Source organism: Rissa tridactyla, chromosome 18, assembly GCF_028500815.1.
Source record: "Rissa tridactyla isolate bRisTri1 chromosome 18, bRisTri1.patW.cur.20221130, whole genome shotgun sequence".
Classification (NCBI taxonomy): Eukaryota; Metazoa; Chordata; class Aves; order Charadriiformes; family Laridae; genus Rissa; species Rissa tridactyla.
The window spans coordinates 8,185,004-8,197,398 of record NC_071483.1 but is presented as its reverse complement, the minus strand read 5'-3'; the positions used below and the strand labels follow the sequence as shown (position 1 = coordinate 8,197,398).

General features: G+C 46.7%; 2 protein-coding genes across 2 annotated transcripts; one reads left to right on the top strand and one right to left on the bottom strand.

The window, feature by feature from the left end:
- Positions 1 to 1,221: 1,221 nt before the first annotated feature.
- Positions 1,222 to 2,133, bottom strand: ATP5IF1 (ATP synthase inhibitory factor subunit 1). Its single transcript, XM_054223878.1, has 3 exons — positions 1,881 to 2,133; positions 1,695 to 1,807; positions 1,222 to 1,511 (listed from the first exon to the last, which is right to left on the bottom strand). Exons 1-3 carry the CDS (start codon positions 1,971 to 1,973, stop codon positions 1,370 to 1,372), a joined length of 348 nt encoding a protein of 115 aa, XP_054079853.1. The 5' UTR covers positions 1,974 to 2,133; the 3' UTR covers positions 1,222 to 1,369.
- A 133-nt stretch (positions 2,134 to 2,266) lies between these two features.
- DNAJC8 (DnaJ heat shock protein family (Hsp40) member C8) lies at positions 2,267 to 12,394 on the top strand. The gene is made up of 9 exons (XM_054223879.1): positions 2,267 to 2,396; positions 3,569 to 3,670; positions 5,085 to 5,141; positions 6,899 to 6,965; positions 7,622 to 7,716; positions 8,598 to 8,669; positions 9,826 to 9,917; positions 10,882 to 10,957; positions 11,612 to 12,394. Exons 1-9 carry the CDS (start codon positions 2,328 to 2,330, stop codon positions 11,732 to 11,734), a joined length of 753 nt encoding a protein of 250 aa, XP_054079854.1. The 5' UTR covers positions 2,267 to 2,327; the 3' UTR covers positions 11,735 to 12,394.
- Position 12,395: the final 1 nt, after the last annotated feature.

Here is a 12,395-nt window from a genome sequence, read left to right as displayed (position 1 = left end):
TCTCACCAGCCCATTTTTATTACATAAAATCCCCTTCTTGTCAGGGCTTAGCACAGTAAGGCCACACTACTTCAGCAGGTCACTTGCCGTATGTTTTACGATGGATTTCTTATATTAAAATGGCAGAAGTGACTGAACCTGCATCAAATTAATTTTAATCCATCCTTCTTTGGAAAGGGACTTACATAAGGAACATTGAGAACTAGACACAGAAAAAACACCATTGGGCAAGTATAGAACAATAGAATCGTTTTGTTTGGAAGAAACCTTTAAGATCAAGTCCAACCGTTAATCCAGCACTGCCAAGCCCACCACTAAACCGTGTCCCTCAGCACCACGTCTACCCATCTTTTGAATATCCCCTCCAGGGATGGCGACTCACCCACTGCCCCAGGCAGCCTGTTCCAACATTGACAACCCTTTAGATGAAATTTTACCTAATATCCAACCGAAACCTCCCCCGGTGCAAGCTGAGGACATTTTCTCTCATCCCATTACCTGCTCCTGGGGAGAAGAGATTGGCCCCCCCCGGCTGCCCCCTCCTTTCAGGCAGTTAGAGCGAGAAGGTCTCCCCTCAGCCCCCTTTTCTCCAGGCTGAACACCCCCAGCTCCCTCAGCCGCTCCTCACCAGACTTGGGCTCCAGACCCCCTCACCGGCTCCATTGCCCTTCTCTGGACACGTTCCAGCCCCTCAAGGTCTTTCTTGCAACGAGGAGCCCAAATCTGAGCACGGCCCTTGTTAAAAGTCTTTGCAGAAAAGGACGCTAATGTTGAAGTCAGAATCTCAGCCACCTTGTTCCAGAACTTGCGCCGCCACAAGTGAAATCACCGTGACTTAGAAGTATTTTTCCTCTCTGTTTATGGCACTAAACACTCAGTGCAACAAAAGAGCCTTAGTTTTTACTGATATTCTGCTAGTTCAGCAGAGAGCCATCTCCTGCCTACACCACACTGACAGTTTCCTTGAGACAAGACAGTTATTTCTGTATGAACAGGTCCCTACATAGTTATCATTGTTTACCCATCCTTTCTTGCAGCTTTAGCTATAAAGTTAGCACACTAAGTACAAATGGTCATTTTTTTCAAATATATCTAAACAAAATACTGAAGTTCTGTACAGGACTGCCTACTCGAGTATATCCTTATTTTGGAAGAACAATGAAACTTAAAACCATACAGTGGATTGTATTTTTTTTTCATTAAACAGTTACTGAGCAGAAAAAGAGAGAGTGAGTAGTTTATTTGACATTGTTGCAGACCACAGTATAATTGGACGATTTTTGGATTATGTTGGCCAAAGCGTACAGTCTTCAACGCTGTTTTACACCACAATCAGTATTGGCCATGCACATTCAACAACAGCATCAGCTTAGTCATCATCTTTAAGTTTCTTGATCTTATGCTTATGGCGCTCAATTTCTTTCTGCAGACGCTCTATCTCTTTCTTGTGGTGATCGATCTCCTCCTCATGGTGTTTCCGTAAGGCAGAGAGCTGCTCCCTCTCTTTCTCCCTGCAAGAAAGCACGGCACAAGGTGCAGCACCCGACGTTCGCCGCAGCCCTCCCGCGCGGGGCCGAGGAGCCGAGGCAGCGGCGAAGGGAGGGCCGGGCCGGGCCGGGCGCCTGGCAGAAGCCCAGCACTAGGCCGCCGTACCGGGGGGGCCCCCCGGGTGGAGGCCGCCGCAGGCCGCTCACCTGAAGTACCGCTCCTCCTCGGCCGCCTGCTTCTTCCCGAAGGCGCCCCCGGCCTCCCGGATAGCGCCGCCGCCGCCGCCGCCCTTCCCGGCTCCTTTGCCCAGCTCGCCCAGCTGTGGGGAGAGACGGCGGTGAGCGGCGAAAGGACGGACGGAACCCCCCAGATCCCCCGCCCCACGCACCCACCTGGTCGGCGCCCGACCCCGAGCTCCAGCGCTGCTGCTGCACCAGCAGGGCCCCACGCAGGCCACCCCGCGCCACGGCCACCACCGCCGCCATCGCCCGCCTGCCCTTGGAGCGGACGGGACCCGCCCCCGCCACCGCCTCACAGTCCGCGCATGCGCAGTCTCCGCCCTCCGCGCCCGGGCTACGCTTCCTGCGCGGCGGGAGCTCCCCCGGCCGGCGCAGTGGTGCGGGGTTGACCCTGCCCTGCCCTGCCCTGCCCTGCCCTGCCCTGCCGACCGGCCCCGGGCCGCCGGGGAAGGGGTGGGCGACAACGACGACGACGGCCGGGGAGGGGGCGGGCCCTGTTGCTATGGCGCGCGCGGCGGTCACGTGCCGAGGGCGCAGCCCGCCCCGCCGGCCTCAGCGCTCTGCTCACGTGTCCGCGCGCAGCGTCACGTGTCGGCGGCGATGGCGGCGGCTGGGGAGCCCGGGGCGGGGGGCGCCGCCGAGGAGGCGTTCCTCACCTTCTACAACGAGGTACCGGCCCCTCGGCGCCGCCGCGGCGGGCGGGCGGCCCCGCCCCGCCCCACGGGCCCTGCCTGCGCGCCGCCGCCGGCCGGCGGACGCCCCTCCCAGCGCTGGGGCCTGGTGGGCCGCGCGGAGCCTGGCCCGGCCCGGCCCGGCCCGGCCGCCTGGAGGGGAGCCCGCCGGGCCGCCAGCCCGGCCGTGGCGGGCCTGGAGCTGCCCCAGGCCGCGTGCGGGAGGGAGGGCGGGGTGGGCGGGCGAAGCCGCTGGCGGTGGTGGGTAGGGGGCGAGCGAGCGGCCGGGGTGGGCGAGCGGCAGGTGCCGGCGGTTCGCGCTCGGGCCGGGGAGAGCGGGTGTTCACCGGGCTCGCTGCCGCCGGCCCCGCCGCGTCTTCCGCCCTCCGAAAAGCTCCTGTTGTGTGTGGGGGAAGGAGCCGGGCATTCGGCCTCCGCCTTACTGCCGCGGATAAATCCGGCGGGAGCCGTGCCCTCCGCGGTCCCTGGGCGTCGCCCTGCGCTCTGCTCCGCTGCTCGGCCTTTTGTCACTCGCGGGGGCGCGTGGGGTCCCCTCCCCGCAGGTCGGGCCGTCCCCGGTGCGGTGTGCACGGTTCGGATGTGTTTACCTGGGCCTGCCCACAGGAGGGTGCTGCCCGTTTGGTGGATGCTGTTTTCTGTAAATAAAGGTGAACGTTGAATGGAAATGCATGGTTTGGTTTGGCTTAATAGTGTAAAGAACAAAAAGTAAACTGAACTGAATTAAATAGCCTGTGGTCAGAATTAAATGGACTTGTATTTCTTGCACCAGTGTGACTTAGTGTGTTTTATGGGCTATCCCACCAACTGTGTGTTAAAGCAATAGTGCACTAGCTTTCCAAGGAGTCGTGATGTAGCTGGTGCAGGAGCAAAGTGAGGGGAAGAGCCACCGCTGTTGTGCAAGGTATAGGAGAGACGGGCTTTCTAAGGTTTTTTATAGTTAAAATGTAATGTTAAAAGTACTGTCATCCTGTGAAAAAGGCTAAAAATTGCGCTATGCTACTGCTTGAGTAAAATAGCTACAGGCTTGGGATAAGCAAGAGGCATTGTGAATTGTAACACAGGATGATGATGGCTGGTATAGTAATCACATGGGAAAACAGGTAAGCACGTGGTGATGGTCAGTTAATATAGGCCTCTCTTGTTCTTCAGGTAAAGCAAATTGAGAAACGAGACTCTGTTTTAACATCAAAAAACCAAATTGACAGGCTGACCCGACCTGGATCTTCCTATTTCAACTTGAACCCTTTTGAGGTTAGTTTGAATGCTTTATTCTCCCTTCTGAACTGGTATACCAACCTCCAGATTTACTGGGTATTTATTTCAGTAAAAAGACCGAACATAAAGAAAGAATGAAATTCTCTAGATGTAGGTTACTGTGCAGAAGGTTTACAGAATAAAGAAGGATGGTTTATGTGTGCTCACTCTCTTTTTCACGTTTTATGGCAGGCGTAAACGATATTTTTTTGACGCATTTGCCTCGTGTAGCCGCACTGGAAGATTGAGCAGATTAATGCCACTTCTGAATGAGAGTGTAACATCTACGGGTGGCATGCTTGTCAGGTTCTGTTCTGAACACTCTTGACTCTGTTTCTACTTGAGTCTTTTATTTTGGATGTTTATCCTACTGCACTTGCATAGTGCATAGAATGAGAGAAGGACTCTCACTGCTCACACCAGTGAGCAATCTTTAAGGAGTCACTGGAAAACAGGTAATTCCCTTGTATATTACAGAGTTTGATTTCAGTTGCAGTTAGTTGTAAAGTCTTAACAAGTATGAAAGCCTGAGGATGACAGTAAATGAAACAATCTTGTGTTCATCTGGAGCTGTCTTTCCCCAGGTGTATTTGTTCTTGATATCATCTTCATCTGCCTTTTCAAAGCCTTGTGTGCTTTTTGTAGTCCCAGTTAGGCTGGTCAACCAGATCAGTCAGTAGCTTCACCTTGACAACGTTCCGTTTTGTGTAGGTCTTGGTACTTGAGTTGGAGAGTAAATTAAGAAAGCCATTTAGAAGTAGACTATAGCTTTCCTGTGAGAGAGTGGTTTTTATTTACGATTTTTAGTGTCAGACCAGCGTGCATCTGCATTGAGTAGGCTCAGTTGTTGCTTAGGACTTCTGTTCAGTAAATTAATTTACAAAAGAGCTCCTAAACTCTGCCACATCCCTAAAGATCTGTAGACAAGGGGGCTTGTTCATGGAAACCAATCACTAAAACTCCCCTGTCTTCTTTCAAAAAAATAAAATGAATAAATTCTTACAAAGTAGCATATTTCCTGCCCAAAGTTCTCAGTTATGAATGATCCAACAGTGTCCCAAAGCTACCGTATGCTTCTGTTTCTACCAGCCTAAGTATTGCTACGGGACTGGTTGAAGGTTTAGACCAATTGTGGCTGTTTAGGGATGGCAGCTGTCTACATGAGACTTGAGTGTGGAAAGGACACAGGCACAGTCAGAGGAATCTAGCATTGCTAAAAGCAGAATGAATGTCCTGAAAATGTTTGTGTCTTACTAGATGAAAATTTGTGTCCTGAAGCAGCGCCCTGATGGGGGGAGCTTTCTGGTGTTGCGTCTGTATGCCAGTGAACCAGGTGTTGAGAGCTTGCTGCCAGGATCTTGAAACATGGGGAGTGTCATCAAACTTGCTCTGCTCTCATGGTCTCTTGTAGGTACTGCAGATGGATCCTGAAGCCACAGATGAAGAGATAAAGAAAAGATTCCGGCAGGTATTTGGCTTTTGCACTTGAAGCGTCTGGAAGGAAACGAGAAGCTCTGTAGAGATTGTGCAGCTGTGCTTGGGAAGAAGAAAAATGGTGGTAAAGCTGTATTTGGGTAGAGGATTAGCCATTTTGGGAAGAAATGCATAGAACAGTCTTTTTATCAACAAGAGGAGAGCTGCAGAAGTGTCCCTGGTCCATGCGTGGTATGCTGCTTTGCCTGTAAAGTGTGTGATGGGGCTATTGCAAACTCATATGCCCGTGTATAATCAGCTTATTGAATTTTAGTTCAAAGAGAAGGTCAAAATTTGTCAGAAATTAAGAACTAAGAAAAGATATTTTTCTCAAATATATGTGTTTTCTGTGAGATTTCTTTAAGAATTTCAGCATTCATTCTTGGTGACTGGGTTACCTGGGGTAGCAGCAGTCCTGCTCACTGACCCGTCTGCATTGCCCCATGCAACGCAGGAAATGTTACCCCAGGCTTACTCTGCTGACAAATCTGCAGGAGAAGGTTGAATTTTAATCAGCGCGTGCAGCAGAGAAACACAATATTTGGAGGGCTGTAGCCTCGCACCTGAATTAGTGGTGTAGATGTCAAGAACCGTCTTTAGATGGGAAGCTGTGCTGGCTGACAGAGGAACACGCCTGCCAAGTTGGTGTTGGGATACGCGCTGCTGCTGTATTTGGGAAGTGGGAGGGTGACCTTTTAGTCTGTTGCTGAATTCTCAGTTCCGTGAATCAATAAACTGGGTCTGTCTTAGCTTTAGGCTGGTAGAATACCACAGGGAAATGTTTTGAAGTCAATGTGATGAAATGAAAAAAGTGCATGGAATTGGGTATTGAAGAAATCAAATACCCAAATATAGAATGTGGAACAGCCAACAGAAGGAAAAAGACATTGGTTATAGCAAATCACAGAGTAAATCAGTGGCATGCTGCTGTTTAGGACCGGAGGCAAACCTTTCTCCTGTGAGCTAGAAAGTGCCATCTGTAGAGTTCAGGAAGTAATTATTTTGCATTCTTCAGCACCGGTGCAATTTCAGTTGCCGCATTGTGACTAGTTTTGAATGTTATACTAGGAAACATGCAGATAAACTGGAGAGCCCATACAGCAACAGCAAAAATAAGAGGTCTGAAAAAAAAATGGCATATGGGGAAAGTTTGAAAGAACTTTCTCTTCCTCTGGAAGAGGAAGGTAGAGGATGTGCTTTCCAGCCCATTTAAGGTTGCCCGTTAGCCCATTAGTGATCAGCATCCTGCCTCTGCTGGATAGAGAGTACAGGAAGAAGTTTTCTTACCTTTCAGTAAAGGAGCCTAAGGCAAAACTTACCCACTCTTTTAAATAGTTTGGTATTTGAACAGCCTTAGGGATACTGGAGAGCTTTTTGGGAGACGTTGTTGAGTAAAAGGTAAACTTTGGTTGAGGATGATTTTTATGCTTTTGTTTCTTCTTAAAACCAATGTTACAAAACTTGGGTTCGTATCAGCCCCAGGCATTGCAGCTGAAGGGTGTTTATATTGTTCTGCGTGTCCCAAGCTATAGCTTTTCTCAGACAGCCTGATCATTACAGGGGTTGTGTTTGAAATATAAGCTTTTACCAATGCACGCTTCTACATGTTGTCAGCTGATTTGTCCCTATACAAAGGAATGTGATCCCTTGCGATTCCTTCTATCTGAGACTATTTCCCTCCCCTCACAAACATCTCTGAAATGTTTTTCATCTTTCACAATGATCTTGATAGCAAGATCCTTTCTCTTGCAGTTGTCGATATTGGTGCATCCAGACAAAAATCAAGATGATGCAGACAGAGCCCAGAAGGCATTTGAAGGTAATGCTCTCAGCCTTTTTCTGGGCCGGTGTACGACAGTAGCTGGACTGCTATTTTTCTGTAGCTTGTTTAAATGTTTCTTAGGGGTGGAGGCCCCACTGAGAACAGAATTGCTGTAGAGGTGCTTTAAATGAGGGAGAAGCAGATGCGCGGAGTGGCATTTCAGAAGAAAATTTCACTAGGTGGCGGTAATTGCATTATCAGTTCGCAAGGGGGACAAACACGTCTGTGAGGTTTCCAGATTCTTCAGGAAAAACTGTTTAAGCTGTGCATTAGATTTTATTCAAAGACCATACACTTAAAACCGTCGCATTACTTCTGTCGTATGTTTTGTGTTACGTTGAGGCATTATGCACCTTAAACTTACCTCATGCCTTATAACTAAATCACTTGGTAGGACTGATACTTTCACCCTGCTAACTCCAAAAGGTGTCTGCCAGTCTCTGCCATCACTGTACCCCAAATCTCATTTGACTAATCATGATATCACTTACCTAGATGTGTTAAAAACAAACAAACAAAAAAAAACCCAAAAGCCAAACAAACTCAACTCCCCGCATTCTAGAAAGCAAAATTTGTATGGCCGACAAGTAGCAATCCTGTGATGCTTTGTGAGTGTGACTACTGGCGCTATTAACGTTGATGCTTTTTGTTAGCCGTAGATAAAGCATACAAGTTGCTGCTAGATCAGGAGCAAAAGAAGAGGGCCTTGGATGTGATCCAGGCAGGAAAAGAATATGTGGAACACACTGTAAGTATTCCATAGGAATGTCCAGGCCTGGGGGTGAGTGGTAATCAGTCGTTCGTAATTTGCTTTTTGGTACACCCGCTGCATGTTTAGGGCGTTAAAAGGTGAGCTGAGCGAACCTCATAATGAAGCTGTGCAGATGGACTCTGAGCTCTTCACGGCATGAACAAACGTGCTTTGTCCAAGACCGCTGTTGAGCTCAGTGCGAGATAATTTAGTGAAATTCAGTACCTGAAATAATTAGGTCAAACCACATGATCTGACCTAAATATTTTTTTTTCAAGTCTGTGAATGAATGATGCGGTTCAGATGTGTGTAGGTGGAAGAAAATAGCTGGTGACAGCAGGAGACGGGGAAGTTTTAGGGAAAATGACCTATAAGATAAGAAGAGATTGGATTGCATTGGCCGAGAAGTTAGTTGAGTGTTGTGGGTGGACTAAAACACAACAAGCTTGAGAAAGTAGTTGATATGGGAGAACTCAGATACTCTAAATGAAGGAACACTTCATGTTCTGCTTGTTGTTGTTAGTCTTTTGAATATTACAAAGCAAAATAAACTTCTTGCTGGTTTGGATGGTGTATATTAGATATGAATATATCTTAAAACCAAACACAAAAGCCCAACAAAGGGATTGTGTTGAGTGAATAGTATCTAACACAGTATTTTTAATTACTACAGTTCATGTGATAGTGATCTCGTATGTGTTTATCTGGACCTAGGACCAGGAGGTTTTGGTCTAAAATAAAACATCATTCCAAATCAAGATTTTACTGTAATCCAGAGTTCTTCCCACACAGTGGAGTAGGAATGCGGAACTACTTGGATACAATTATGTAAGCCTGATAAAACTTTCTAGGCTCTTATTTTTGTTCTTAATCTTTAGGTAAAAGAAAAAAAGAAGCAGTTGAAGAAGGATGGAAAACCTCCCACTGTAGAAGAGGATGATCCTGAAGTTGTAAGTCATATCCTATCCTGTTCAGAGAAACTGGGGAGTACAAAGCGTGTTTTGAGGAATTAAGAGTTGAAACCAGTACAGACATATTTATTAGACGTGTTAAGAGTGGTGTAAATCCTTGCACTTAGAGAAGAACAAATTCTGATAAGCCACTGTAGAGTACCATGCGTTGGGTAATACCTGTATATTTTAGAAAATAGTTTAACTCTAGCGTAAAGAATAAATACATCATGAGATTATATAGATCAGAATACCCAGTTCTTTGTCGTGGAGCAGGTCTTCATTGCTTGTGAGTCATGCAGTCTTTTTTTAACTGAATTTCTTGTATTCTGGGTGCTGGAACTGTGGCATTCTTGCTGCCAGCAGAGGCTCGTACAGAACCCACTGCAGCACGTCTAAAATGTGCTCTTAGTCATGTTTGTAGTAAGAGCGGTTTCAGCTATTTCTTCCATGTAGCAGTTGAGGATAGATACACTGTTCTGCCAGAAATCACTTTTATTGAAAAAGGCATGACATAACTTAGTTCTTCTTACCTGGTTTCTAGTCTAAAAAAGTCAAGTGATATTAACAGAATGATAGATGATTATCAAACAGTGACATCATTAGCGTCACCTTTTTTTTTTCCCCTACAAAGTGACATTTTCCTCTTGACGTCACCACAGTAACCCCATAACCATCTTATTTTCCGTTGATTTTCAGAAGTCTCTTGCTGTTCTTTGGTCATGAAGTTTGTTTTAAGTATGCTGATAATTTCCTACTGGAAAGCCGATACTAGGCTTTTACAACACGTCAAGAAGATCTGCTGGGAAATTACTATCCAAGCAGTGACCATTTTTCCTTTCTGGTCAAATGTAACGTTGCAGGACTTAACAGAAGAATAAGAGAGCTTGACATGAACAGTTCTGTTTAGGCACAGCTTCGTGAATACAAATGAAACCAATACGAGGCTAATAAGAAGTTGTTTTCTGGTGCCAGGGCCAGAATTTAATCAGCAATGCTGCTTTCTTACGCTGCTGCTACTGACTACTGTCGAGGCAGGATGCAGAGTTACGTGGGCATACATACGCTTTGCATTCTTTTTATGCTTCTTACACAAAGCAGACTTCTCTAGCTGTGTTAATGGGCATTATTTTAAGACTGGACTTGTGTTTTACAGTTCAAGCAAGCTGTATACAAACAGACGATGAAGCTCTTTGCTGAACTGGAAATTAAGAGGAAAGAAAGAGAAGCGAAAGAAATGCATGAAAGGTATGAGCAGCATTCTGCTTGTGCAGTTCAGGCTCTTCTTCCCCCCTCATGTTTCCTCAGGGAGGATGAGGAATCGGAGAGTCTTAGAAAAGTCTAAGTTGGAATGGACCTTTGGAGATCATCTGGTCCAACCTCCTGCTGAAAGCGGAGCCTTGGATTAGACTAACAACGGTCCTGTCGAGCTGACTTCCAGTGATGTTGATTCCACCACTTCTCTGGGCAACCTGTGGGTTGTAGAGCTCTGTGCTTGAGAAACGCAAACGGGAAACCCGCCCTCCTGTATTTAAGATGTTGATATATTTGGTGTGCTTTTATACTCTTATGTGTGTACATGGAGGCCAGCCAAAACAGTGAAATGGTGACACGTTTCTGCATGTTGTTAGCATGTAAAGAATTGATTTTTTTATTTTGATTAAGTGCCAGAAATACCTTGTGGCACGTGTGATCCTGAAGTATTTTGGGTGTTTTGATGACATGTTGCCTGAGTGCTCAGTGTGGATGCACTTTGTAGAGCGGGATTTCTGTACTGGTTGGGGAAGGCAGTCTGGGAGATGGTTGCAGGGCACAGCTTTTGATTACAGATGAAAAGTAGAGTGAAAAAAATTCATTCTTACCTTGCATACTCAAGTGTGTATTAAGTTCTCAAAATGTGTACTCTCAACGGTTTTAGAGACTTACCACTAGAATTATGAAGGAGCCCAACATGTTTTGCTGAGCGAGAGAAGCTGACTCATTAATTACGTGCATGCTGACAGTGGTGCCAAACCATCTTCTCTGCTCTTCCAGATTTAAAATGAAATTCTGTTTGCTGTGCTATCTTAGGTGTGCATATTTGTCTCTTCTGATAAGCACTTTAATCTTCCAAGAAATCAGAAGAGCTTTCTGAGATGTTTTCAAAGTATTACTGTGTTTCTTTAAAGTAGATGCTTGTGGGTTCATAACTTCTTTGTGGCTTCCCTTCCAGGAAGCGACAGAGGGAAGAGGAAATTGAGGCACAAGAGAAAGCTAAACGAGAGCGAGAATGGCAGAAGAACTTTGAGGTAATCAGCAGCTTAACTTATAGGATGGGCCTCAGCAATTCTTGGCTATGCTGCAGGGAATGCCCCTAGAGAGGGCAGAGCCATTTTGTCTGCAGGTGCTATAAGATAATTTAAGCAGACACTTAGTAAAAGATCCTGCACAAACCTGGGTTTTGCCCTTGTGTGGGGAGAAAAGCCCACCATTGGGGCTTTGGTATCACTTTCCAGAAACAGGTCTGGTAAATTAAGGTGTAGTATTTTCTCAGCTCTGTCAGCAATTCGTTCTTGTCCTTAGTCAGAAATTTGACTTGCTGCTTAGCCCAGGTCACTGGTGACCAGTGAAACTTCATCTGGCAGCTGTTTAACCAGTAGCGTGGACTGTCGTTGGTGCTTTTCAGCCTGGTTGCTAACACGTACGGGATCTGTATCTCCTGTGAATATCAGAGACCTGAGCGCTGGTCACTTCCCTTCGACCTGTCCACCCTGTGTTCAGGGTTTAGGTGTATCAGGGGTCGCCCTGTGGTGGTTGTGCTGCTATTCTAGGGGTCAAACCTACAGCCTGCCAAAATATTTGGTTGAGCCGATAACTCTTCCCTCATTATGCACCAGAGGTGAAATGCTGTGACATGCGGGCTCTTGCGCTTCTCAACTCCATTTCCTCTCTGTTGTGCCCAGGAAAGTCGGGATGGTCGAGTGGACAGCTGGAGAAATTTCCAGGCAAATACAAAGGGGAAGAAAGAAAAGAAAAACAGGACCTTCCTGCGACCTCCCAAAGTAAAAATGGAGCAGCGGGAATGATCCTGGCAGCACTGCCCAAGCGCAGCTCCTCAGTCCCCTCCCTGCTTTTAAGGACTCATTGGCACCTAGAGTAAGAATTGCTTTTTAGTAGACTGTTTGTTTCCAGTACAATTAATTATTGGTCAAAGTATTTTTTGTACTCTGTCCATTTGAACTAGGGCCATAGTATGAACGCGGCCAGGAACCCGCTACATGTAGAACATTTGGCTTAGGAGGGTCCCCGCCATTACTGCTGTCCCGTTTGTCCGCTGCCCTGTAACTTGATGTTTTGTACTTCACAGAGATTGTGCTGTTTCACCACTTTTCATTTCTAGTTTGAGAGCTGATAAAAATATTGGAAGTGCATCCGTACCTTTCCAGGTCATCCTTCTCAGCAAGTTCAGCTTTGGAAAATCTGAACTGACTCTGGGAATCTGCTTCCGGCACTGTGCAGTGCAGCTGACCTGCAGTTAAAATCCTGCAGCTCCTCGCTGAACTGAATGGTGCTTGGAAGGACCCTTCCCCCAAGATCTGATTTCCAAACTAAAATCACAGCTCTCAGGCTTAGACTTCTGCTGATCTCAGGCCAGCTGGGCACTTCCTGTAAAGGAAAAATAACTTCTCTCGATTAATAGTTAAGTTGCAATGGTCTGTATGTAAAATAAATTTTTACCCAAGTTAC

What these genes read in the sequence shown, in the direction of transcription:
- ATP5IF1 (XM_054223878.1), bottom strand. Translation starts at nt 1,973, where the DNA reads ATGGCGGCGGTGGTGGCCGTGGCGCGGGGTGGCCTGCGTGGGGCCCTG. An exon ending in CGGGGTCGGGCGCCGACCAG is followed by an intron (nt 1,808 to 1,880) that starts GTGGGTGCGTGG and finishes CTCTCCCCACAG; the next exon opens with CTGGGCGAGCTGGGCAAAGG. An exon ending in GAGGAGGAGCGGTACTTCAG is followed by an intron (nt 1,512 to 1,694) that starts GTGAGCGGCCTG and finishes GCTTTCTTGCAG; the next exon opens with GGAGAAAGAGAGGGAGCAGC.
- DNAJC8 (XM_054223879.1), top strand. Translation starts at nt 2,328, where the DNA reads ATGGCGGCGGCTGGGGAGCCCGGGGCGGGGGGCGCCGCCGAGGAGGCG. An exon ending in TCCTCACCTTCTACAACGAG is followed by an intron (nt 2,397 to 3,568) that starts GTACCGGCCCCT and finishes CTTGTTCTTCAG; the next exon opens with GTAAAGCAAATTGAGAAACG. An exon ending in TAAAGAAAAGATTCCGGCAG is followed by an intron (nt 5,142 to 6,898) that starts GTATTTGGCTTT and finishes TTTCTCTTGCAG; the next exon opens with TTGTCGATATTGGTGCATCC.